Here is a 27817-nt window from a genome sequence, read left to right on the forward strand (position 1 = left end):
ACAAACAATTGAATCAAGATTTTTGAACCGCCGTAGTTATTTTTTTGAAATTTGTGATTAATTTTTGGTAAGTTTTATCAATGGGGGCCGTTTTTTGCCCAGTTGGGTGAGAAATAGTTGTGGTTTTGTGGTACTTGGTTGAGGTATTTCCGGTGCATCCCAACGCTAAATCCCCAACTCGTCGCCATATTGCAGTTAGTTATATTTCGGCTTTTTAGTAACTTAGAAAAATAACCGTTTGCTGTTGGCGCGTGAAATGGAAAGCGAAGAGAGTGAGCAAATTCAAGAAGTTGAAGAAGAGTCTCAAGATTCGCAAGAATTGGCCGAAATTCCGGTGCATTTAGACGACTCGTCGGTTTCTTACGCCACATTGAGTCTATCAAACAGCAGTTCGAATATCGTTAGAGGAAAATATTACAAACAGACGTATCGCCCAGCATGGGAGCAAATGCCCGATTTTAAAGGTGAGAATTGGGGGTTTTTGTCGAGGACTTGACGAATTTTTCGAAGGTTGGCTTAGAGGAGTCGTTGGGGAACCCACGCGGGCCTATTGCACCTACTGTCAGAAAACGCTCCATGCCCATCGGTTGAGTCTCCTCAAACACACGTGTACTATCAGACACCAAAAAGCGGCACAAATTCATAATAATAGGAAGGTAGGAAAGCGTTCCGTACACAGGGTGAGTCATCAACATCATCATCAAGTCGCTTGTCTTGAGTTTTGGCAATAAACAGTTGGCTTTGTTTATTTGACAATTATTACCACTTGATTCACATTACTTTAAAAAAATTGTTCAAAAAAGCAGGCCCTGGTAGGTTGTAGTCAGGGTTGTGACGTAGATATTGAAACGTCGTTCTACAGTATAACGACGCGTAGTTTTTGCACATTTTCTACGTCATCAATCCAAATAAATTACCGAAAAATTACACTATTTTTTACGTCAAAATTTGGTAGCATTTATTTGTTCTCAAGAAGAGAAAAATGAATCAAAAATGTTCTATTACTAAATACATATCATTATTAATTAAGTAAGTTCTTTTACCATCAGAAATTGTAGTCAGTAAACAGTAAAACAAGACAATTTTCTATTATTTTCTTTATTTGGCAAAACAGATTAGTAATAAACAAAAAATAAAATCTATTCTCAAAAAAAAAATAAATAAAGTCTATTCTCAAAAAAACAAAATAAAGTCTATTCTCAAAAAACAAAATAAAAGAATTAATCTCGAGGAAAAAAACACAACCAATGTTTCTTTTTTAACTGACTTCGTTACTTTCCCGCATCTTCAGGGAGTAATAACAATGCATTATTTTTCTCGAATGATCAGCATCCAAACGATTTCTCAAATCATTGTGAATAAATGCCCAATTACTAAACACACGCTCCAAGGAAGCTGAGCTGGCTGGTATATTGATAAGTTTTAAAGCTACACTAGCCAACTCTGGGTGCTTTCTCTCGGCCAATCCCCAAAAAACTTTTGGGCAACAAATGTTTTTACGTTCTAAGGTTTCAAAAATATCTTCCGAAGAACAAAATTGGTGAAAACTCATTAAACCTTCTGCACTTAAAGTAGCTACCAAATAGTCATGGACCATATCAACCTGGGTTTGATTCAAAGACCTTCCTCTATAAAGAGGATGAAGAAAATTTGATGTTAAAGAGTAAATATTTAGCGCCATGTCTCTTCTTCTTTTCAAAACATCTTCAAACTCCGCAGGCAGTTGTAAATGAGTCCATTTCTCACAAGCATCGGCAATAGTGCAGCTGCTAGACTGACACTCATTAATTAATTTGCAAACCGGGTTAGATACTTCAATTGTTGTTTTAACTTCATCGATGAACTCATCGTCAAATAGTAACTGAATTATTTCTTGTTTAAGTTTTATAGTTTCTTCTGCCGCAAGTTTTTTCATAAATTTTAAATTTTTGATCAAGCAAGAAAATGAGTCTCTATAGGTACACCACCGAGTATCGACAGCTAATTTTATCTTTGATCCTCCCTGACTTTGCAGCTCCTTTTCGAGATTAGGATGTTTAAATTCTTTTAAGATAGTGATTACTTTGGAACATAATTCTTTGGAAATTAAGTCTTTGGCAAGAAGATTTCCTGTGTGACTATTGCAAGTAGTATGCATTAAATCACTCGTCAATTTTCCCATTTTCAACATGTTTGCTGCATTATCGCTAACGACAGCATAAATTTCAGTCTTAAACTTTGTCTTCGCTAGTTCAACAGATAGATTACACAATTCACTTAGCTTTTCTCCCGTCTCTGGTGTTGTTGTTACATCATATGCTTCCAGAAAAATACACTTATCGCTTCTTGTTGACTTCAAAATTGTTACCACTTGTTTTGTGTTATTTGCTGAATTTTTCCACCCATCGATCATCATAACAGAGAATTTACCTATTGAGTTTTGATCGTCTTCATTTATTTCATCATATAATGAATTTAGAATGGTCCCTGACACTGTCTTGCGGCAGGGAGGCTGATATGCAGGTCTAAGCACTCTCAAAAAGTCTTTGAAATGAATTGAGTCTACTACATGAAATGGAATGTTACAACCTACAATAAATTTGCCAAGTGCTTTGTTAATCTCGATTTTCTGATTGTTGCTAACATGGTCTAAAAAATTTTTAATTGTATCCTTTGGCTTGCTGTTGCTTTTTTTAGATATTGACTTGTTAATTATTTTGTGTATGCTTTCTTTTGAAGTTGATGGAATTGGGGATAGCATTCGGGGTGAAGGTGAAGCTGCTATTGATATTGAAGTCAAATTTGAACTCTCAGTATTGCAAATGTTTTCATCATAGTTTAAATCTGATGTAGGTAATGTTAATGTTGATGCCGCACTTACACGATCATTAAATTGTTCATTGCTACAACTTGGTGAATCTTCCACTGAAACTTCATTTGACTCTTCTTCATCGTTATCGTCAGCCTTACTTTCTATTTCTACCAATATGATTTCATCCTCTTCACCCACTTCGGCCACTTCTTTGGATGTATTTTCTTCCTTGCAGACATTTCTGCATTGCAATAAACAATAATTCAGTACTAGTTCTTTATTTATTTAATGTAATACAAACGCATACATACCTATGCGACATCAGTCGTTGTTTCGAAGTATTTTTTAATATTTTATCACACACAAGACAACGTGCTGCAACTTTTCCATTCAGTTTTAATATATCAAACTTTCCAATCGTCCAAAAACTGTGAAAATTTCTTCCCGGCATTTTGGAAGACGTAAGAGCCGGCGTAACGTACCGCAAAATTTGAGGTTAGAATTGTTAAAAAGAGGTTATTCTATATCTACGATTAACTACAATTAATTACGTCAAAAACTACACGTAATGTATAAAATGTAATTAATATTAATTACACGTAATTTCCCAACCCTGGTTGTAGTGGCTTGAAAAAGGTGAATTTGATAGAAGCAAGTAAATAAAATTAAAATTCGTTTATTGGATTTGCGGTGGTCCGGTGGTTGTGGCCTGTGATGCCCAAATTAAGTTGGCATCATTGATTACATACAAATGCCATGTCTTTAAATGAATACGCTACAAGATCTAAAAGTACAAAACTGGCAAATGTTGGATTTCAAGTGCCTGATAAATTGTAATTATTCTGATTTGTAATAGCGATAATGTTACTCACTTCGCTTGTTTCGTAAACTTTGTAAAAAAAAATTAAAATTGAATTTTGAAGAAAAATAATAAAATGTTTTTTTTACAATTGGATTTTGCCCCTAAATTAATGAATACTTCACAGGTCATAAGTCAGTTATACATATTTGTATTGAGTTTCAGCGGTTTAAGCAAAATACAATAATAAAGTAGGTCTTCTAGTACAATGTCAAAAATAAAACACAATTTTGTTTACTTAAAAAGTGTAAAATGGCAAGAAATAGAGGGTTTTTATTTTATTTTTGAACTATATTTTTTCAAATTTATCTATACTGTTATTTTTACTGTGTCTCAAAGACCGAAACTTATAAGTACACAGGAACCATCGTTTGCTAATAATTATATTTTATTATTTTTATTTTTTTCAAAGGCGACGAAAATAAAACAATAAGGTCTTAACCAAACTAAAATTGAAATTCCTCAAAATGCTTTGGGTTTTTTACTACTTAGTTTTCGAATGCCCTAAAAAACTTGGAAGAATTTTATTATGAAAAAAACCATTGCAATAATTTGAAAAAAAATGTTTTTTTGTATTCCTCGCTGATACTAAGAATATTGAAGTGTGTTAGAAAGTTTATAGTTTGACATATATTTTTTTTTATTTGAATAACTGAAAGTATTTATTTTCTGACTGGCACTAACTGGGGTGTCTTAGGTATGCAACGAGCGAATGCGAGCCCTCGAACTTTAAGCTAGTGTTTTCACACTCATAAATAACTATTATTACATCTAATGACATTTTGTAAAAACTATGCTTGTATGTTGTTTTGTATAAAAATTTAGTTAAAAAAAAAATATTAAAAATCAAGTTTATTTAATGTGTAGCTCAAATAAACCTTTAAATTCGCGGTTAATTTTACAAAGTAAATGGCAACTAAATAAATTCAATTGCACATTAAGAATTAATTATTAATGGAACTAATTCCAATTAAGTTGCCATTTACTTGATAATTGCCACATCGTTTGTTTCAAAATGTCATTAGATTGGAACGAATTGTAGAAAAATTCTGAAAAAAATTCACATTCATAGGAAAAAACAAAGTATTTAATACCTGTGAGGTAATGGTTTAATAAAAATGTAAGAACATTATTTTTTGTTATTTTTATTTGAATTTCAAATGTATTTTTTGTATTTAAACATTCATTTGAACAATTTCATCCTCCGTAAAGTTAAATTTTAGAATTAAGTTACAAAATCCTTTGTTACTTTATTGCTAAAGAAAATAATTGAATAAATATTCATTTTAACTTCTTTTAATTTTATAAAAACAATTAGATTAAGTTAGAATTTTTATACTCGTTGAGTTTATTATCATTTCATCTTGTTTTAAAATGTGTTTTTACTAAAACTAAAAAATATGTACCAAAAAGCAATTGTTTTATTGAGCATTTGCGTAGTTTTCTGCGTCTATAAGTATGAATTTGTATTATATACACAACTTGAAATGTACACTGTATTGTAATTTGATGCGTGGTTACAAGTGTAATTATTAAATTCCATAGAATAAATTCCATAAAATGATATTTTTCAAGTTTCTAATGTAAAATTTTTGATAAAATAGTAGAAAAGCTCGAATTTGCCATTTTGAAAAGAGCTTTTTTGACTTTAAACGTAAAAAAAAACAACATACTGTAGAATTAACTGTAGAATTGATATTTCGAATGTTCCATTTACTTTCTTAAACAATTAGTCAAATTATTAGTAAAATGTTGGGTAATTAATATTCGGCGTCCTTAATACTGACCCTGTATAACAAAAAATGATTGAGCTGGTAACAAAACATGAATATCCAGTGACTTTTTGCATTGTAATTGGTACAACTCTATTACCAAAACGAAAATGAAATTTCGGACGTAGCAACTGAGGTTATTTAGTGCACTGTCTAAGCTAATAAAGGTAATAATAATAATATTCAATAATATAACTCATAAAAAAAATAACAAATAATTCTATGGAGCGAAGTCTAGCCAGTTATTATTTTGTGCGAAATTATACCATATTTTATCTTCATTAAGGAATATTATTTTAATAAGAAAGGAGACAAAAAGAAGACAAAAAATAGGTTAAATAGTCAAGTAAAGTTTTCTATTACGAATCTTGCCAGTTGTAACATTATTTCATTTACAAGTATGATTATTTTACTTGTGCAAACACTTTGTAATAATTGCATTGTTTTTTTTTATAAATTTATGTTGACAAAAAAAGATTTCTCATCTTTCTATAGAATAAATTGATTTGATGATATTATAACATGAAATTGAAGATAAACTGAATTAGAGCAGGCTGGGTCTGTGGAATTTTAGCCACATATAAAAAATTAACAGATCAGAATTTAAAAATAATTTTGAAAAATTGATTCCTTGCTTAATCAAAATTGTATAAAAAATATGGAGCATGGAAATCCTATTCAGGATTTTCAGGAAATTTTGCTTAACAGAATTTCGGGAGAAATCTCGCTAAGCATTTTTTAAGCGTTTATTTGCCAACGTATAGTATTTCAGGACATTATCTTTTGCAACAGGATGTTTTGGAAAAAACTTTGGCTAGGGTTTGCTCTAATGCAGTACATTTTCGGTCTCATGATATTTTTTAATACAGAAAGAAAACTGAATGTTTATTTTGAAAGCACAAAGTTTTTTCACAATTTCACGCACCTCATCCTCGTTTTAACTTTTTGTGATAATCACAATCACCACTTTTGTGTTAACTTTTTTACAGAACAAGACTCAGAACATGGAGACGCAGGAAATCCACGCCGTTGTCCTTCAAGAATCAGACTTGAACCAGACAGAAATCGACAATGAAGACGGTGATACGATTGAATACACCGAAGTGACGTCAGAAGTCGAAGACGAGGAAAACGCGCAGAAAGATGGCTTCGACCAGGAGATAGTTGAGGAGGAGGAAGAAGAGGAATCCACTATGGAGCTCCATCAAGTCACCTTTGAGAAGGTAGGGAGGTTTGGTGACTGCCACTGTTGGTGCGCTTTCTGTTTTCATTGAATTGTTTTCTGTTAAAAAATAAATTATTTTCTCTCTGTTACTATTTTTTATTTTTCCTTTTTCTTTCGTAGCATAACCAAAATTTTCAAGGCAATCAGTCGAAATCTCCAATTTCTACACACGTCATTGACACTACAAGAGGTGTTCCAGTGTCGGGACTACAAGTTAGTCTGTATAAATTGATTGATGGACGATGGACTTACATTAATGAAGGTGTAACCAATTTGAATGGAAAATTTGGGGGGTTTGTTGACCGCGCGGACTTTTCAACAGGGAGGTACAAGTTGCATTATGACGTTGATAGGTATTTTGAGGCCCGGAAGCAGGACAGTATGTATCCCTTTATTGAGGTAAATTATTACATTTTTTGTTGTTGTTGGAATGTTAGAGTTTTTTTGTAGGTTGTTTTCGACTGTCGTGCCGTCACTGAAAATTACCATGTGCCCGTCATTTTAAGTCCCTACGGGTACTCTACATACAGGGGATCGTAAAAAAATCCCTTGGTAGTGTTAAGACTATAAGGTTTAGAATAAGTAGTTATTCTAGGTTTCTTGCGTGTGGTATGAAATAATTGAGAAGAATTTTGGATATTCCGCAATCGAACTGAAGTTTGCATAATTAATAAAAAAATAATGCCTTAGATTTTTGTTCTATCACACGCCAGTACAGTAGTTTATTTCTAGTAGTAGAGTAATATATAATTTCATGTTGTAAATATTTTTTAATTAATTATATTTAATTATTTGCTCTACCCTACCAAATTTGTCACTACATTTTTTTGTATAAAAGTAGACGTTCATTGAATAAAGAGAGTAATGATTGAAATTTTGTTTCTACAAGTAATAAGTGAACCGGGAAATATTTTTTTATAATGTTTGTTGTTATTTTTAATATTCCCAGATGAAAGATTGTAATTTTTCAGGCATGTGTGTTGTGTAATTTTTATTTAAACCTGTCGTAGGTATTATAAAAAAATAGTAAATGCTGAACATACTACAAGGCAAATATTTATTTTTTCTAAAAACCCCAAAAATTAATATACTTTTTATCATTATCATTGCGTTACATACTTTTGGTTCAGTTTGTATTTTTTTTTGTCTTTTGGCAACTTTAATAGTTGTTACCATAAACATCACAATAACTGTGTGCATAATAATTAATTTTCATCCTGCAATAAAAAAAAATCTAAAAACTTTTCTTTAGGCTACCACTTAGGCAAAGCAAATAATTTATTATTTTATTTTGTCTTTTGGAATAAATGAAAATTCGAAAACTTTCCTACATTAAATTTTTTCAAAACAAACAAAAACATGAACATACTTCTATGCTCAGATAGGTACATAATAAACTATTATAAAAATACAAAAATGCAACTTAATCAAAAATAAATACGTAACAACAAATTTTTCTTTTCTAATTTCTACGTTTCATCCAATTCTAACTAATTTAGAACATTCATGACCAGAAAAATACTTTATTTCCAAAAATTTCGTCAAAATAAAAGTAAAAAATTGCTGAATTAAGTCTAAATCACAATATTTTAACCAATATCTTAGCTCGAAAATATATATCTCAGGTAATTAGTGTAGTTACATTTAAGGTAATGTTAGATAAGAGTTTTTTTTTGATTTCCATTCTTTTTTAGCCTCCGATATGTTTCTAATAAAAAAAATCGGTCTTTTGCATGAGTTTTGACTACTTTATTTACTGACCACACAAATCATATCACAGTAAATTAGTAAAAAGTGAACTGACCAATAAAAAGTCAAGAAACTTCTGTCCTAGTCTATAAAGCATATTGCTGTTTAAACGACAGTCCGTAAAAAAATAATTTTTATTTTAATATATTTCTTTCGTATTTCAAGTCTAAATTTGTTACGTTACAAGTAATTTATTTTATTTTCTATATTTTTCGAGATTTTGTCAAAACAAGCTATACTGGACTAGGTTCAAAGAAACTCAGTTATTTCAGAGATTTAACGATATGTTTAAAATTATTGTTTTTTTTTTTTTCAAGATCGTCCAAACCACCAGATTAAATATGTATTTACCCAAATTTTGAGCAATTTTTTTGCAAAAATACGAATAATTAGTTGGCAACTTGGCTACTATGAGTTATTGATTCAATTAATTTTCTATTATTAAAAATAAAATAGAAATTCTTCATTTATTACCAATGCGGAAAATTATCCGATAATGGATTTACTTTCAGAATAGCGTGAGAATGCTAAAGTGAATCTTCATTTCGCCTCGAATTAATTAAAATGGTACATAAATCAGTTCAGCTTTGCTTTTTCCACAGATTTAATCACAAGAGTGATTAACACTCATGCAAGCACTGCAAATAAGCAGAGCATTGCTTCTTGTATATAAACCCCTGAATAATTTATCACGTGCAGTTTGCAGTGCACCTTGTTATAGTAAATATGAGAGTAAATTTAATCAGTCAGTTGTTACTTCTTCTCTTGGTTTTCAACGTAATTGTGGCGTTTAATCATTTGGAAAAAAGGGACGTTCACAGAATCATAATCCAGGAAGAAAGTCGAAGACCCAAAAGACAACAAGGACACAAAAAACACCACAGACATGTGAAACGAAGACCCAAGCACAGTTTTGAAAATTTCAGTTTGGCGAGTTATGAGAGCAGTAACGAAAGTAGCAAAAAATATGGGGTTTGTCTCTATATTGTTCAACCATTTGGTTTTTAATCAAATTTTTTTAGAGCCACTCTTCGTTCAGTGCTAGACCTCGTGGTCATTTTTACGAAAGCAATGAAGATTTTAAACGACAACGACACAAACACGACAGCAGTGAATACAGAAGTTTCGATAAAAATAGGAGGAAAAATTTAACTGAAGTTTTGCTACCACCTTGGTCTGACTCCTCATACGGACATGTGGATAATTTTCCAGACTTCACATTTAATCAGAAATTTATCGATTTACCACAAGATCCTTTCAGAGATTTCAAGCTGGTCGCAGTGCCTGAAAATACGTACGAGGTTCGGGAAAATCCGAATGAAGGTGGGAATTTTTATCTCACAACACAGTCATCGATTTTTTTTGATAAACCGTTTTCTGAAAATGTGAAGGACAAAAGGACGCCGAAGCGGGGACGCAAAAGAAAGCAAAAACAGGCGTTTATTAGATAATTTGTGGCAAATTGTATTGTTTGTATAATAACGATTTTGGTAAAAAATAAAAAAATAAAAAGTTTTTGGGATAAATAGTACATACTTTAATTCATCCTTTACTAGGGTTTACTCGTAAGAACAATAGATCAGAAAGAAGTGGAAACACTTTTATTAAAAAATGACATGATCGTCAGACTTGGAGAAACAGTTTTAAGAAAAAAAAAAGACGAAAATCAAAATAAATATAATTAATTTTTTTCTTGTGAACGATTAGAAAAACCTACTCTATGCTAACAACTAAAAACAAGTAGTTAATTAAGATTTTTAGACGCGATTCAGTATTTAATTTCATTAAAATTTTTAATAATTATTTTCGGTTTTAATCTGAAGTTACAGCTGTATACCTGGTTGCCTGCAGCTACCAATGCTCTATTAAATATTTTCAAAAAAAACCTACAGTTCCGTATACTTCTCACCGATACTTCTCTTGTGCAATATAAAAAACAATAAGTTTGTTAAAAAGTATTTAAATAAAAAATTATTACATTTGGTTTTTCGGGTCGACGCACATTCAGGGCAGCGATTTTCGCCTCCATTTGTCGACCATGTCACCCATTTTGTTTTATCGAGTTTGAGGTTATCAGTGATTCAACTAAAATTGTTAAACCGTTGATAACGTTAAATAAACAATGTCTGAAGCGGCCGGAAATTGGTGCTTGATCGAAAGCGATCCCGGTGTCTTCACAGAATTAATCCGCGAGTTTGGTAAACCAACCCATCAATGTTAGTTTACACATCTTAACGCATTGTTTTTAGGGGTAAAAGGCGTCCAAGTGGAAGAACTGTGGAGTCTCGAGCCAGAACAGTTTGAAAAATTGAAGTAAGACATGCGAAATGACCAAAATTGGAAATTATAGTTTGTCCACGAGTATTATTTTAATCGTTTATTAATTATACAAAGTGGACCAGAATGACTGCTTCACCTGGAAGTTTTGAATTTTACACTTCTGGTAGTCTAAGATCCGATTTTTTTAATCAAATATTATATCCAAAGGAATATATCGCTTAAAAAATATGTTCAATATGTTTGCAGTGTTTTACAGCTGTTTTAAGTAACATTTTTTAAACTGATTTACAGTATACATTCTTATACTCGGGCTCTAGGGGAGAAAGTCTTTTAAAATGCGGTCACTGCTTTATTTAGTTCAGAAAAAAAATCTAATAAAAACCTAATACTCTGAAAATTTTTTCCTACCAACAATAAGAGTTATTAGACGTTTTATTGTGGCACGAATGATTTTGGAGCACGACGAAGGAGTGCCACAACTAAGTCTTATAAGACGAGTGTAATCTACTTTTTTTACTTTCTATTTTTGTTGTTTGTTTTTGTTTAGTTTAATTTATCAAAATTTGTTTAAACTATTTTTTATAAATTTTGTTAATTATTCCACTTGACGCTGTTGATAGAACACACACTAAGTAATAGTGATGACTGATGAGGACACCCAGCCCAACACTGCCAATACAACTCCTAAAAATTTACTAAAAGTAGTTGCATAAAAGTTCTCTTTCTACTTTCAGTTTCACAATGAACAATTTGTGAAACCAAAGTAAAAAAAATATTTTTTTATCAGACATCAAGATGAGAAATTGTGTAAAATATTTTATAAATGAGTTTTCCACATATCTACCAAAGGATTTATTTTATATATGTCTAGAGGGCAGTGTTTTTGTCAGATAAATTTTTAAACGCTCATAAAAAAGCATTTCAGCTAGCGTTTGTTTAGCTTCAATTAAATTAAATTAAAATCTCAACTGTATCGAAAATCTTTAATAGTCATGGACAAAATATAATATTCCACACTTCCATACGCATACAATGCTATTATTCACTCGCCTACGGCTCGTTTCCTAAACTTCGTGAATAATAGCCATCATTATATACAGGCTTATTCTTTTGGGGCCTACATTACAAACTTTTTAACTTCTAATAATACAGCTAGAGCTTTAAGATTTTGTATACAATCAAAATCGATCATTCTGAGTTCAACTAGATTATTTTCAAAATGGTTGAATTTTCGGAACTACGAGAAATTGGTGCCAATATTGAAATTTTAAATAATAACCACCTATTTTTATTGCATTTTTTAATTTGTTTCTTGAAACTGACTAAAATGTACCCTAGTTGGTAGTACTTATCTGTCATAGTTTTTGACTTATGTCAATTTTTTTTTACAATTTTTTTATACAAAGTATCACGGCTTGTAAACCCTTTACAATAAGTGAATAATTCTTTTTGCACTTGATAGCCAAAGGTTCGAAGAGTCTTCAAATTTTCAGGATTGCCAACTGTCAGATTGCAAGGCTACTACGATTATTTGAAAATGATGATTAAAAAATGATTATAAAACATTTTTTTCAAATGTAATGACCCTGTTTTTTCAGTGACAGTCAAAAGAACATCAATTTTAATGCAGGCTTTTATTATCATCTTCTATATCTATCTCTTACACTTGTTGAAATAATCGAAAAAAACTGAATATTAGCTCATTATTTTCATTTTTGATCAAGTGAGCTTCAGAAAAATACGATAAAATTGTGCTATTATTTAAAACAAATGTTCGATTTGTTCACCATTTTCATTCAAGGAGGTTAAAATTCGATGCCAGACTGACTAAATTATTTTACATAATTCACTAAGTCATAATTATAATTAAATATTTTTGTTTTACTGCTTATTCGATAATGAACCAACTAAAAACCAAATAAAGTTTTAAGTTGGCAATTGTTGACCATTTTGCCAGGTCTACTTGATTAACTATGAAAATTACGAAGTAAAATCTGTCTTGTGATTTTTTTTAAATTGTAAGAGATAGGTATAGGACGTATTCATAAAAGTCACCACAAATATAATGTGCTTTCGATTGCCGTTAAGAAAATACGTTGGTTCCATTTGACTTACAACAGTTTTTTGATAACCTTTTTGAAAAAATCATACTAGCCATGAATTTTGACAGTTGACAATTTTGAAAATTCAAGAAGACTCTTTAAGCCTTCGATTATCGAATACAAAAAAAATTTTATTAATCGCAAAGGGTTCAAGAGCTGTGATGTCTTAGATAAACCCTTGCAAATGAAAAATTTAACAAAAAAATTGACATATGTCAAAAACTATGATAAATAAGTACCAACTACTTGAGTAAATTTTACTCAGCTTGAGACGGTGAATTCAAATATGCAATAAAAATATGTGGTTACTATTTAAAATTTTAAACTTGGTGCCAATTTTTTGTAATTCCAGAAGCTCAGCCATTTTGAAAAAAAATTAATTGAACTCAGAATAACCGATTTGGATCGTATACGAAATTTTAAATCTCTAGCTGTATTAGAAGTTGAAAAGTTTCTAATGTAGACCCTACAAGAATCACCCTGTATGCTCGTTGAATAATGTACCACTTTCCAGGCCCATCCACGGTCTCATATTCCTGTTCAAGTGGACAAAAGACGACGAACCCAGCGGCTCGATCGTGCAAGACAGCCGTTTAGAAAAGATTTTTTTCGCCAAACAAGTGATAGAAAACGCTTGTGCAACACAGGCGATTTTGAGTGTTTTATTAAACTGTCGGCACGCCGATTTAAAGTTAGGTCACACTTTAACTGAACTCAAAGATTTCTGTCAAGGTTTTGATGCAAATATGAAAGGCTTAACTATAAGTAATTCGCCTGTTATTAGGTCGGTTCATAATTCTTTTGCTAGACAGCAAATTTTTGAATTTGATCCTTCTTTGGCTAACAAAAATGAGGATGTTTTTCATTTTGTTAGTTATGTGCCTATAGATGGCAGACTTTATGAACTTGACGGCCTCAAAACGGGGCCCATCGACCTGGGGCCGCTCACAGCCGACTCGGACTGGACGGACGTGGTCCGGCCCATCATCGAGAAGAGGATACAGAGGTAAAAAGTTGCAAAATTAAGTCTTTAATACGTTATTACATCTCACACTGTTTTAATTTCAGGTATACGGAGGGCGAGATTCATTTCAATTTGATGGCGATAGTTAGCGACCGAAAAATGCTCTATCAAAGGCAAATAGACAATTTACAAAAAAAACTAGAGGAGTCTGGGATGGAAACCGACTCGCAACAAGCGGAAATTGCGCGCCTGCGTCTGCTTATTGAAGACGAGGAAAATAAAAGGCGTCAGTATCGCGTGGAAAATATTAGGCGCAAACACAACTATTTGCCTTTGATAGTGGAGATTTTGAAAATTTTGGCCAAAGAAGGAAAACTAATGACGCTGTATGAACAAGCCAAACAAAAAACCTTGAAAAAACAAAAGGCAAAAATGTCGTCTTAACCACCGATTTTTCTACTAATAAATAATTTCGAGTATGAGTTACTTTTTTAAAACATATTCTCCAAAATACAAAAAAAATATAAAAATTCTCCCGAAACTCCTGTCCTACTCATTGAAAAAAACAAACAAAGGAAAAATAACCCAATGAAAACTAGGCCAGTTATTATCAGTTGAAAATTCAAAGTTTTTTGGAAATTATATTAAATACATTTGCTTGTAGTTTGATGATACATAAATTATAGTGTGCTTTGGGATTATTTAAGCAACCATTTCAAAATGATTTTTAATAAATATATGTACAAATATTTCAAATAATCTGGAAATAAGTAAGTATAGTCAAGACTCTGACATGAACAGCCATCTGAAAAATCATCCAAAAAGTACAATTATTATTGAAGGGAAAAAATAATAAAATGTTTTCTCTTCCTTTTTCCTCAAATACTTAAAACTTGAACTAAAAAAAAAATTAGAAAGTCAAATTATAGGAGCCAGTAAGCGCCAAAATTTAGAATTAAACAAATAGTTAGCACTAGAGAAGGAATACTTGCGGACTTAAAAAATTAAACATTGTGAGCTAGTTTTCTTCTGCAATTTGTCGATACTTGGAAAAAATAATCCGGCCAGAATTCATTCATAAAAGCAAAAAGAGGCAACTGAATAATAAACTTAACATCGAACATTTATTTGCCAAGTTCTTCTGTTTTAATTGTTTGGTTTTGTTATTAATGTTATTAAGTACGAAAAATTAAAAAAATGTTTTTTTAACAATGATATGGTGATAACGACTGCATCTGTTCACATTCTGTTATTTTACTCGAAAACGGTACAGTTTACAAAAATTTACAAGATACAAAAAATTCTAAATTGGATCCATGAACAGGTCGATTTTTTAAATATTACATTTTTCGTTTTTGGTTTTTTTTGAGTAATGACGAAGTCATTCTTAATTCTTTTAAATGACATTGACATTTTGTATTAATGCTTTAGTTTGTATATATTTTTAGTAAATATAAAAGTATTCAAAAAAATAAAACAAAATAATTTTTTTGGTAAGAAAATAAAATTGAAAATTATAAAAGTTATTCAAAGTTTTACACAAAGAGCTTTATATTTTCCTTCTTGCTTTATTTTATAAGAGGTAATTGTTTTTGTTTATTTTTTGTGTCTAGGTGTTTTCATGTTAATTATACAAAATTATTATTGTTTATTATTATAATAAACCATTGCGACTTATAAAATACGCCAAGAACAAAAAGATAAAGCCCATTATGTTTAGTTGTCAATATTTATTTTATTTTTTTAAGTTTATTTTTAATGTCATTTTTTAATTTTTCTTCAAAAAAACAAAAAAGTTGTCATTAAAAAAATTAAGAATGACGTCACAACTCCACTCTGTTATGTCAGAATGTAGCATTTAAAAAAATAAAATCGACCTGTTCGAGGATTTTTTGAAAAATGACTTAAAGATATGAATTTTGTGCGTTACTTTTGGTTAAGTCCATATATTTTTTGTGGACTAATTATTATTTTTTTTAAACATTCCTGGGGCCAAAAAAGGCTTAGGTAACAAAAAAAACAATTAATATTATCTTAAAAATTAATTTATTGATGTGCTGCCTTCTGCTTTCCATCAACAAAAATTACTCGAAATTGTTTAAAATAACTATTTTTTTTGCTAAGTATGCATAAGAATTTCGTGTGACTTGTATATACAATATCTTAACTGAGTAAGAGATCACAAGAATGTATTTTTTATATTTTTACTTCTGCAGGCTCAGAATTGGCCGAATTTTTAGGCTTGTTCCGAAAAACTCGCACAAAATACGCTAGGTTCCAGTAAGAAAATTAAATCAAAACAATCGATTTTTTTTGAGAGTTTGAGTTTGCTTTGTAAATATTTTTAAAGATGAAATAAATTTTAAAACACCAATTCTCTACAAAATACAAGGATTATCAAGTTTTATTCTTGTTGTAGAATAGAATTTTTTTTTCTTCTTTTCTTATGTTTTTTCTTGAAAACATTTTATATACCAAAAAATGGTCGACCACAAAAACAAGCAAAATTATCACAAAAAATAATTTACATACGAATTTTTGGCTTTTCTATTTGTTATGTATTTGATTTTTATTGTTTTATGTTTCATTTACTTTTTGGTTTTATTTCCGTTAAAAAAAAGAGCTAAATTGCACGAAATTGATTAAAATAACATAATTCGCAAATAATTCAGCCAGTTAGCTTGTTTTAAATTTTTTTAAGTAATAAAATTGTATTTATGTATTTGGTATAAGTGGACTAAAAAATGATACAAATTTTTAGTTTAAAAAAATATAATTAATACAATGTACATAATAACATAATTAATACAAAGCAATCATTTTTTATTCATAATTACTTCTCGATCTCAAGACCGACTTTATACTCCTTGGCGTATTAGGTGGTGTATAATCAGGATCAGGAATTATAGGTCCTCCAGTATGATTTAAATTAAATTTGTTTTCTCTATTTTTGCCAGTTTTTACTGTTTTATTTGGCGTAAACCCAGAAAAGAAATCTTCATTGTCAAATTCAGGTTCACTAATCGGCGAACTGTAAATATCGTCCTGTTGTGATACTGACGCAGGAAAAAAGGACTCGCTCCTTGTGAAACCTTGATTATCGTATCCTTCAGCCTTGGCAGGACTTGACCAAAGGTCTTTATCAGAATCATTAAACCATGGTGGGTTACTGCACAATTAATTAAAATTTCAATGAAAAAAAATTATTAAGTATGTATTAGCTGTTTCAAAACTATAAAAAACGCCAAGGTCGCATTAATTATTCACGCGATTCAAAAAAATTAAAGCAAATGCAATTTATACTTTTATTGAGAGATTTAATCATAAATAACTAAAATTTTTATCAATCTTATTTACAAAAAATAATTCGGTTAAATGCGATTTTGGCGTTTTTATAGTTTTAAAACAACTAATACTTACTTGTTCGATTCATATCCGTGAATAATTGGCATCGCTGATCCCTGATTTTCCTAAAACAAAACAATAAATAATTGGCTCAAGCCGTTATTAATTTTTGTTACTTTCAAGACGATTTTTATGGTAAATTTGAGAAAAACAACCGCAAAAACAACATTAACAACCCACAGGACGTAACCACGGCACGCCAGTGACATAACAATTCCATAACATACAAGAGTCTGAAAATAATTACTGAAATAATTTCCCCACAATTGAAATTAATTAATTACCAATAAATCAGATGTGTTCTCAATTCTGGCATAATCACGCCCTAATAAACTGGTCAGGATAATGTCAACAAGGCTGATAATAAACGCAGTGGTTGACCAACCCCCAAACAAACATTTCGTAAGCTGCCACTTATTGTGAATCATTGCTGAAAAATTTTCGTGATAAAGAATTAAATGGGATTAATTGTGATAAGCTTACCCCAAATTACAGCTCCAGAAATGCACAGCCAAATGGCAGAAAAGGCCGCATAGAAGCACATAAAAATGAGAAACTCCTTCGGCTGAATCAACAACTCACTGTTGGTGGTTTTGTTCGGTTCTACAATTAATTTATTGTGTGCAAAAATTAAATTTAAATTATTTTATTACCGTGTAAAAATATGACGTAAATGACTCTGTAATATTCGGCCGAACTTGCATTTTTATCGAGTTGTATTGATCCGGTGTAGCAACAAATACACAACACTGAAAGGGTGGTCCAGGCTATTCCTTGAATCTGGTTTTAGTTATAAGCAATTATTCTATTATCAAAAATTGTAAAATACAGACCAATCCCAATAAGCCGGCGGTCACAGCCAAAGGTTTTGCCAGAGATTTATTAATTATGGTTTTGTTGTTTCCGTTCATTTTTGTTTAGTAGGTCACTGAAGTAAACATAATCACTGACTATCATGTGGTAATGCTCTTAAACCGTTTATTCTCTTATCTGATAAAGTAAGTACAAATGAGCATTTTTGATAAAGATAAAAGTGACAAACTACGGGAAAATTTATTGAAATTTAATTGTTGCAACATTTCCGCGATCTGTTTGATAATAAGATACGTATGCTGCGTATTAGAAAATATACTAATTAAAAATAATAATAAAGAAGCAAAATTTTTGCAATAACTGGTTTCTCTACCTTTAAAATCCTCCAACTCTTTCTAAAAACGTTTCTGTTCCCCTTGTTAGATTGCAAAATAATTATTTTTTATATTTTGCCGGTCTTGAAAATTTCTAATCGACGGCCAGTCTTCTGATAAAGTTTATTAAAAAAATAAATAAAATTTTAACGTTCTTTATAAATACTGAAATTATTCAATTATAAAATAAAATTATATTATGTTCAAGACATAAAAAATTTGCGTTTATATAATAAATAATTCATTAAATTAATTCACCTAGATTTTTTGAGTGTTAATACTGCTAACAAAAGTAAAAAAAAAACAAAATCCCTATTCTTTAATGTTACTGTTAACTTGCTTAAGAAGTAAGAAAAACACTTAAGAAGTGCCTAATTATAGTGATATTATATCTGTTAACAAGATAAGATTGTTTGGAACTAAAAAGTTATAAAAAATATTATAAAACAGAAAACTCTGTTAAAACTATTTGAAGAATTTATGGTTTTAATTGTAATTGCCACCTCTTTTTTTCCAAGCCAGGTCAGTTTATCTTTTAAAATTTCTCCACCAAGAAAAAAAAGCAAAAATCGCTTTTTAAATAATGAATTTATTTTTGGGACGCCATTTATATTCTGATTTTTTTTATTTTAACCATTTAACCCATGCGTGGTTCGCTATTTTGTAAATTAAACTTAAACCGTTTAAATTGTTTTTTATTTTGAGTATCTGTTTATCAATCCTGAAAATTAATTATGTTCCAAACTTTTTTTAATAAGCCCTAAAAAAATTAAGCATATGCAGTCATATATACACGCTTGCGCAAACGACACCAAATTTGTTTTAGTATTTTATCTTTATCCTAATTTTAAGTAAATTTGCGAATTTTTTTATTGAAAAATTACAAATAGAAAATATGGTTCATTTGTTGAGCTCTGTTACCTGTTAAAATTAAGACAGGTATTTCTGATACACCTTGTATATTTTATGTTTTTGTTCAGTTATCGAAAATTTATATTTATTTTTGAGTCATGCCTCACATCAAAAATCCGCTTTAAGTTTTTATTTTAACTTTTTTGGTCAACCAAATAAGAGTTGGTTTTATGAAAGTCGCTGTTTATTATTTAAAGTGTGATTTTTTTTCTCTATTTTATTTTTTGTTAGCGCAATTTTTTTCCATTTTTTTTAAGTTTTTTTTGCTAAACGGTGTATTTTAAACACGTTTCAAAGTCGATTTGGACCTCTTTTATCTTACAGATTTTTTGTCCTAGCTTTTCTAATTTTGTCGTATTGTAACATTTTTTTCTACCTCAATTGATCTCGCCGTAATCGGCTTTTAAATTAAAATTGCGACAACCAAATAAGTGTGTTGGTTTTATGCAAGTCGCTGTTTATTATTTAAGGTGTGATTTTTTTTCTCTATTTTATTTTTTGCTAACGATACTTTACAACATCCGAAGGTTGCTAAAATTATGAAATTACAGAAATGCTCGCTAAACTAAGGGTTAGTTTAATTTTTTATCTATTGTACTTACAAGTTTTTTCCATTATTTAAAGTTTTTTGGCTAAACGGTCTGTTTTAAACACGTCTCAAAATCGATTTGGACCTCTTTTATCTTACAGATTTTTTCTCCTAGTTCTTTTAATTTTGTCGTATTTTAACATTTTTCTCTAACTCTAATGATCTCGCCGTAATCGGCTTTTAAATTAAAATTGCGACTAGTTTTTGCGTCTTTCTTGGAAACTGTAAGATCTAAGTGTTATGTGTGTTATATATTGTTCGGTAAAATAAAAACCTCAGTGTACCTATATGTCATTAAAATAGAATATTTAAGACTGAATTATACTCATAATTGTTTATTTTAAAGAAAATCGAACATTTGCTATAATTTTTTTATTAGGATAAAATTTCAACGAATTAGAATAATGCTGTAATCAGGCCAGATTTAACAGACGTTTCATTATAAATATTTGATTTTAAGATGTTTTAATGTTTTTTCGATATTTGTCCATACGAAACATTTAGATTAACTACAGTGTAGCGAACACAGCATAATGGCTAAAACTGGTGGTAATAATAAAATTTTGTCCAAATTAAGTTATTAATTTATTAATTTCTAGACCCTTTTATTATGTTGAGATGGATACTTTTAATGGATGTCAGCAATAACAAAATAACGAAATACTGTAACATTTTTCTTACGACAGTTTACTCGCTTGTTCTGTGCCTACAGATATACTACATATTAAAAAATTACGACATAAACCTTTTAATCAAATATGGTCCTATAACAACATTGCTCCTTTTTGTAGGTGAAGTAAAATCGGTATCTTCAGTGTAATGAATAGTATTTTTTCAGATGATTACTGTAGCGGTTATTTCTCTACTTTTGCAGAAAGAAATTTTTGAAACGGACACATTTATTCGTGAAACTTGCTGGCCTCTTAATATTATACAGAAAAGTGGTCAAATCAAGGCTGAGAGAAAATGTCGGACCATAAATTTCTACATAGGAAGCACTTTTCTGTTATTTTTAAGTGTCTTAATTCTTAATTATCCATGTTTTGGAAGTCAGAGAGATTTTTTCATTTGTATTGAAATGTTTGAGGAATATTTTGGCGAATGGTCGTCTGTTTTTTACTATTTATATTTCATAGGATCACACTTTTTGTATTATCGTCTCTTTCAAACTAGTTATTTGTTTGTTTATGGAATGTTAGAAGCTAATTTACAATTCTTTCTGATTGAAGAATATTTGTTGCAAACGTATCAGACGGATTGTTTGAAACGTTGTAAATATTTACAAGACACTCGATATCAACAAGAAATAGGAAAATCGTTACGTTTTTGTATTAAACACCACATTGCCTTAAAAAAGTTTTAAAGTGTCTAAATTTATCAAGTCAATATTTTTAAATAAATTATTTATAGGTTGGTCAAAATGGTGGTGAATCTTGGCGTCCTAGCTATGCCTTTTTTTCTGGTTTTTGGGGTTCTACTCCTTATCAGTTGTTTCACGTTTATTACAAATGTGAGTTTGAAAACAGCTTAAAAATCTGGCATATTAATAATAAATAAATTGCAGTTTGCGGACACAATGAGCAACATTTTAAAAATTCGAATATTTATGTTTGTTTCTAGTACTGTGGCTATCGCTTTACTGTTATGTTGGATTGGTCAACAACTCATTGATGTGGTTTGTAAATAGAATAGATTAATATTTAATTTACTTTTCAATGTTTTTTTTTTCATTTCAGACAAGCGATATTTTTTTTACTTTAGGCGGAGCTCCTTGGTATAACTGGAATCTGGACAATATCAAGCTGCTTTTGATGTTTATAACGAATTGTACCAAAAATGAGAGCATGGTTTTGGCCGGAATACGTGCAGATTACGATTTATTTGTTTCCGTTCGTAGATTATGTAGAATTAATTTATAGTTTAGTTTTTATTTTAGCTTTTACGAATTTCCGCATCGTATGCTCTAGTTTTGTTGAAACTTCGTAAATGTACTTTCGTTTGAAACAAGCAGAAGTAAAATTGACAATTTTTTAATAGTTTTCTTAATTATTTTTTAACTGTTTTAACAGTTTTAAAAAATTTGTCTTGATTTGTTAGCTTTTGAATGGTGAAAAATGTGTAGTTTTGTAAATTACAGATTTAATTTAATAATCAGTTTGAGGGTCTCTATTTTTTTTACAAAATTTAAAACAACCAGAAATAAAACATTTGACGTATTTTTTATATTTTTTATAGTTTGATTATTTTTTTCAAATATTGAAAGAGAAGGTAAACTGATTTCATGTTATAATAAAAAAATTAAAAATAGTACATTTTTTATCTCGGCGCATCCACCATTTTTCATAGCTTTAAAATAATGCAATAAAATAATCAGTGGTTTTAATAAAATTTTGTTTGAATCTAATGACTAGTTCCAAAAAAGTCAATCGCAATTTATCATCAATATTTTTAGGAAAATTTAATAAAAAATAGTATCCCGGCGCATCCACCATTTTTGATTTGTCATAAAATGCAATAAAATAATAATTGGTTTTAATAAAATTTTGTTTGAATCAAATGATTAGTTGAAGAAAAGTCAATTGCAATTTACCATGAATGTGTTTAAGGAAATTTGGCTCCAATTATTTTACAAAATATTGTTTAAATATTGAACCAAAAATGTTATCCCGGCGCATCCACCATTTTTACTTTGTGTATAAAATGCAATAAAATAATAATTGAGGCGTTGAAATATCAAAGGGGCAAAGTGCCAATTTAAAAAAAGTTATTCAAAGAAAACTTGGTTAAACATACAGTTGCTTGTAAAAATAACGCAACTTAACCCAAATTTAATATAGCAGACATATTTTGGACACAAAGCTTTTTTGTAACATTATTTTCCATGGCGTTTAGCTCTTTTCTATGCCATAAACTTATTTTAAAAGAGCCCTTTTGATATTTCAACTCACTTCAAATTTTCTGTCGAACTGTTGAAACCTATAGTGACTCTGGGAAACAGTTCCGATTACAGAGGCATTTTACGTTTTTCATTAGAAACACTCACAACTCGAAAACTAAGTCTAGAAACAAAATGGTTTATTCAGACAAATTCTACGATTCATTTTACATATTATACTGTTTTTTTTGTAATTCCTGTTTGATTTTTTTGCATAAATCTATCCCTTTTACTTTAGTACTTTAGCATTGCATTTCAACGATTTTAACCGACTTTTTCTCGAAAACTTTTTACCGTAGTTTATTCTATAATCACTCCTAAATTAAGTACAGTTACAATCAAAAAGAATGACACCCCTACCAATTGGGCCGGATAGCAAAGCCCGACTAAAATGTTTTAGTCATAAATTTCAACAAACAGGTTAGTTTACAAACTGTCCAGCTAGTTTTTAAACGTACACATTAACCGGAAAGATATGCGACTGCGGTTTTAATGGTGTCATTTTTTTTGATCGTGACTGTACACCTAACTATAAATCCAAGACCAAAATGAAATGGGGTGAACAACTCCGCTCGATGGCCTGTTTGTTTTTTTTTAATTTGATTAAATGTACTATTTTTGTTATTATTTGTATTGTGACGTATGTTAGTTATATAAAACATTTTCTGCCTGTTTATCTTAAAGAAAAATTATTATCTTTAAGGAGAACAAAACGCACTTGAAGATTTGCTGTATATTTTTTTATTATAATAGAAACCCGTTATTATAAGTTTATTTTTATTCCTAGTTTCGTAAAACAAAAAAAAAACATTATTGCTTGTTATTTTAATGCATGAGAATAATGCTGTAATCAGGTCAGATTTAACGAGTCGTTTCATTTTAAATATTTGATTTTAAGTTGTTTTAATGTTTTTTCGATATTTGTCTATACGAAACATTTAGATTATCTACAGTGTAGTGAAAACACAGCATAATGACTAAATCTGGTGGTAATAATAAAATTTCGGCCAAATTACGTTATTAATTCATTAACTTCCAGACCCTTTTATTATATTGAGATGGATACTTTTAATGGATGTTAGTAATAACAAAATAACGAAATACTGTAACATTTTTCTTACGATAATTTACTCGCTCGTTCTGTGCCTACAAATATACTATATGTTCAAAAATGACGACATAAACCTTTTAATCAAATATGGCCCTATAACAATATTGCTGTTGTTTGTGAGTGAGTAAAAACCGGTATCTTCAGTGTAATGAATTGTATTTTTTCAGATGATTACTGTAGCTGTTATTTCTTTAATTATGCAAAAAGAATTTAAAACGGTCACATTTATTCGTGAAACTTGCTGGCCTCTTAACATGATAAAAAATAATGGTCAAATAAAGGCTGAGAGAAAATTTCGGACCATAAGTTTCTACACACTCTGCACTGTTCTGTTATATCTAAGTGTCATAATCATTAATTATCCTTGTTTTGGAAGTCAGAGAGATTTTATAGTTTGTATTGAAATGTTTGAGGAATATTTTGGCGAATGGTCGTCTGTTCTTTACTATTTATATTTAATAGGAGCTCACTTTTTATATTATCGTCTCTTTCAAACCTGTTACATGTTTGTTTATGGAATGTTAGAAGCACATTTACAATTTTTCCTTATTGGAGAATATTTGTTGGGAACGTATCAGACAGATTGTTTGAAACGTTGTAAATATTTACAAGACATCCGATATCAACAAGAAATAGGCAAATCGTTACGTTTTTGTATTAAACACCACATTGCCTTAAAAAAGTTTCAAAGTGTCTAAATTTATCAAGTCAGTATTTTTAAATAAATTATTTATAGGTTGGTCAAAATGGTGGTGGACCTTGCCGTCATAGGTATGCCTTTTTTTCTGGTGCTTGGGGTTTTACTTCTTATTAGTTGTTTCACGTTTATCATAAATGTGAGTTTGAACACAGCTTTAAAATTTGGTACCAAATAAATTGTAGTTTGCGGACACAATGAGCAACATTTTGAAAATACGAATATTTATGTTTGTTTCAAGTAGTGTGTGCAACAGTATACTATTATGTTGGATTGGTCAACAACTCATAGATGTGGTTTGTAAATAGTTTAATATTTAATTTACTTTCCAAAAGTTTTATTTTATTTCAGACAAGCGATATTTTTTTTACTTTGGGCGGAGCTCCTTGGTACAACTGGAATCTTGACAACATTAAACTTCTTTTGATATTTATAATGAATTGTACCAAAAATGAGAGCATTGTTTTGGCCGGAATACGTGCAGATTTCCAACTATTTGTTTCCGTTAGTAGATTGTGTAATATTAATTTTTTAGTTTAATTTTTTTTTCAGCTTTTACGAGTTTCTGCATCATATGCTCTAGTTTTGTTGAAACTTCGTAAATGTAGTTTCGTTTGAAACAAGCAGAAGTAAAATTGACAATTTTTTAATAGTTTTCTTAATTATTTTTAACTAAAAAATTTGTATTGATTTGTTAGCTTTTGAATGGTGAAAAATGTGTAGTTTTGTAAATTACAGATTTAATTTAATAATCAGTTTGAGGGTCTCTATTTTTTTACAAAATTTGAAACAACCAGAAATAAAACATTTGACGTATTTTTTGTATTTTTTATAGTTTGATTATTTTTTTCAAATATTGAAAGAGAAGGTAAACTGATTTCATGTTATAATAAAAAAATTAAAAATAGTACATTTTTAATCTTTGCGCATCCACCATTTTTCATAGCTTTAAAATAATGCAATAAAATAATAATTGGTTTTAATAAAATTTTGTTTGAATCAAATGACTAGTTCCAAAAAAGTCAATCGCAATTTATCATCAATACTTTTAGGAATATTTAATAAAAAAAGTATTCCGGCGCATCCACCATTTTTGGTTTGTGATAAAATGCAATAAAATAATAATTGGTTTCAATAAAATTTTGTTTGTATCAAATGTTTAGTTGCAGAAAAGTCAATTGCAATTTACCATGAATATGTTTAAGGAAATTTGACTCCAATTATTTTACAAAATATTTTTTAAATATTGAACAAAAAAATGTTATCCCGGCGCATCCACCATTTTTACTTTGTGTATAAAATGCAATAAAATAATAATTGAGGCGTTGAAATATCAAAGGGGCAAAGTGCCAATTTAAAAAAAAGTTATTCAAAGAAAACTTGTTTATACATACAGTTGCTTGTAAAAATAACGCAACTTAACCCAAATTTAACATAGCAGACATATTTTTGGCACAAAGCTTTTTTGTAACATTATTCTCTATGGCGTTTAGCTCTTTTATATGCCATAAACGTATTTTAAAAGAAAACGGCACTTAGCCCTTTTGATATTTCAACTCACTTCAAATTTTCTGTCGAACTGTTGATACTTATAGTCGCTCTGGGAAACAGTTCCGATTACAGAGGCAGTTTACGTTTTTCATTAGAAACATTCACAACTTGAAAACTAAAAGTCTAGGAACAAAATGGTTTATTCAGACAAATTCTACGATTCATTTTGTATATTATACTGTTTTTTTTTGTAATACCTGTTTGATTTTTTTGCATAAATTTTTCTCTTCTGCTTTAGTACATTAGCATTGCATTTTAACGATTTTAACCGACTTTTTCTCGAAAACTTTTTACCGTAGTTTATTCTACAATCACTCCTGAATTAAGTACAGTTACAATCAAAAAGACTGACACCCCTACCAATTGGGCCGGATAGCAAAGTCCGAGTAAAATGTTTTAGGTCATAAATTTCAACAAACAGGTTAGTTTACTAACTATCCAGCTAGTTTTTAAACGTACACATTAACCGGAAAGATATGCGACTGCGGTTTTAATGGTGTCATTCTTTTTGATCGTGACTGTACACCTAACTATAAATCCAAGACCAAAATAAAATGGGGTGAACAACTCCGCTCGATTGCCTGTTTGGATTTTTAATTTGATTAAATGTACTATTTTTATTATTATTTGTATTGTGACGTATGTTAGTTATATAAAACATTTTCTGCCTCTTTATCTTAAAGAAAAATTATTATCTTTAAGGAGAACAAAACGCACTTGAAAATTTGCTATATATTTTTTTATTGTAATAGAAACCCGTTATTATAAGTTTATTTTTATTCCTAGTTTCGTAAAACAAAAAAAAACATTATTGCTTATTATTTCAATGCATCAGAATAATATTGTAATCAGGTCAGATTTAACGAGTCGTTTCATTTTAAATATTTGATTTTAAGTTGTTTTAATGTTTTTTCGATATTTGTCCATACGAAACATTTAGATTATTTACAGTGTAGTGAACACACAGCATGATGACTGAAGCTGGTGATAATAATGAAATTTCGGCCAAATTACGTTATTAATTCATTAACTTCTAGACCCTTTTATTATGTTGAGATGGATACTTTTAGTGGACGTCAGCAATAATAAAATAACGAAATACTGTAACATTTTTCTTACGACAATTTACTCGGTCGTTCTGTGCCTACAGATATACTACATATTCAAAAATTACGACACAAATCTTTTAATCAAATATGGCCCTTTAACAATATCGCTGTTGTTTGTGAGTGAAGTAAAACCAGTGTCTTCAGTGTAATGAATTGTTTTTTTTCAGATGATTACTGTAGCGGTTATTTCTCTACTTTTGCAGAAAGAAATTTTTAAAACGGACACATTTATTCGTGAAACTTGCTGGCCTCTTAACATGATAAAGAAAAATGGTCAAATAAAGGCTGAGAAAAAATTTCGGACCATAAGTTTCTACACAGTCTGCACTGTTCTGTTATTTCTATGTGTCATAATCATTAATTATCCTTGTTTTGGAAGTCAGAGAGATTTTATTGTTTGTATTGAAATGTTTGAGGAATATTTTGGCGAATGGTCGTCTGTTCTTTACTATTTATATTTGATAGGAGTTCATTTTTTATATTATCGTCTTTTTCAAACTTGTTATATGTTTGTTTACGGAATGTTAGAAGCACATTTACAATGTTTCCTTATTGGAGAATATTTGTTGGAAACGTATC

General features: G+C 29.8%; 3 protein-coding genes and 2 long non-coding RNA genes across 7 annotated transcripts; 3 read left to right on the forward strand and 2 right to left on the reverse strand.

Annotated features, from left to right (window-relative positions):
• Nucleotides 1-143: 143 nt before the first annotated feature.
• On the forward strand, nucleotides 144-7701 carry LOC655985 (hypothetical protein). 2 transcript variants are annotated; one of them, XM_008193223.3, is made up of 5 exons: nucleotides 144-464; nucleotides 511-680; nucleotides 6412-6645; nucleotides 6768-7046; nucleotides 7098-7701. In XM_008193223.3, the coding sequence occupies exons 1-5, from the start codon at nucleotides 257-259 to the stop codon at nucleotides 7185-7187; spliced, it is 981 nt and encodes a 326-aa protein (XP_008191445.1). In that variant the 5' UTR covers nucleotides 144-256; the 3' UTR covers nucleotides 7188-7701. The 2 variants fall into 2 exon arrangements, with proteins under 2 accessions (XP_008191445.1, XP_975774.1); XM_970681.4 differs by having other exon boundaries at nucleotides 145-464; nucleotides 511-656.
• LOC135266406 (uncharacterized) lies at nucleotides 1229-3414 on the reverse strand. The gene is made up of 2 exons (XR_010334448.1): nucleotides 3103-3414; nucleotides 1229-3032 (listed from the first exon to the last, which is right to left on the reverse strand). It is a non-coding gene; the product is annotated as an uncharacterized LOC135266406 (long non-coding RNA).
• A 2699-nt stretch (nucleotides 7702-10400) lies between the features above and the next one.
• Uch-L5 (Ubiquitin carboxy-terminal hydrolase L5) lies at nucleotides 10401-14224 on the forward strand. Its single transcript, XM_962640.5, has 4 exons — nucleotides 10401-10594; nucleotides 10646-10709; nucleotides 13293-13784; nucleotides 13847-14224. The coding sequence occupies exons 1-4, from the start codon at nucleotides 10519-10521 to the stop codon at nucleotides 14184-14186; spliced, it is 972 nt and encodes a 323-aa protein (XP_967733.1). The 5' UTR covers nucleotides 10401-10518; the 3' UTR covers nucleotides 14187-14224.
• A 2272-nt stretch (nucleotides 14225-16496) lies between these two features.
• On the reverse strand, nucleotides 16497-18132 carry LOC135266891 (uncharacterized). Of its 2 annotated transcripts, XM_064358333.1 has the most exons (7): nucleotides 17981-18132; nucleotides 17801-17927; nucleotides 17631-17750; nucleotides 17432-17577; nucleotides 17264-17380; nucleotides 17163-17212; nucleotides 16497-16911 (listed from the first exon to the last, which is right to left on the reverse strand). In XM_064358333.1, the coding sequence occupies exons 1-7, from the start codon at nucleotides 18056-18058 to the stop codon at nucleotides 16566-16568; spliced, it is 984 nt and encodes a 327-aa protein (XP_064214403.1). In that variant the 5' UTR covers nucleotides 18059-18132; the 3' UTR covers nucleotides 16497-16565. The 2 variants fall into 2 exon arrangements, with proteins under 2 accessions (XP_064214403.1, XP_064214408.1); XM_064358338.1 differs by lacking the exon at nucleotides 17264-17380.
• Nucleotides 18133-20452: 2320 nt separating this feature from the next.
• LOC135266899 (uncharacterized) lies at nucleotides 20453-21990 on the forward strand. The gene is made up of 3 exons (XR_010335107.1): nucleotides 20453-21345; nucleotides 21400-21510; nucleotides 21572-21990. It is a non-coding gene; the product is annotated as an uncharacterized LOC135266899 (long non-coding RNA).
• The last annotated feature ends 5827 nt before the right edge of the window (nucleotides 21991-27817 follow it).

This window comes from Tribolium castaneum, chromosome 1, assembly GCF_031307605.1.
Source record: "Tribolium castaneum strain GA2 chromosome 1, icTriCast1.1, whole genome shotgun sequence".
Taxonomy (NCBI): Eukaryota; Metazoa; Arthropoda; class Insecta; order Coleoptera; family Tenebrionidae; genus Tribolium; species Tribolium castaneum.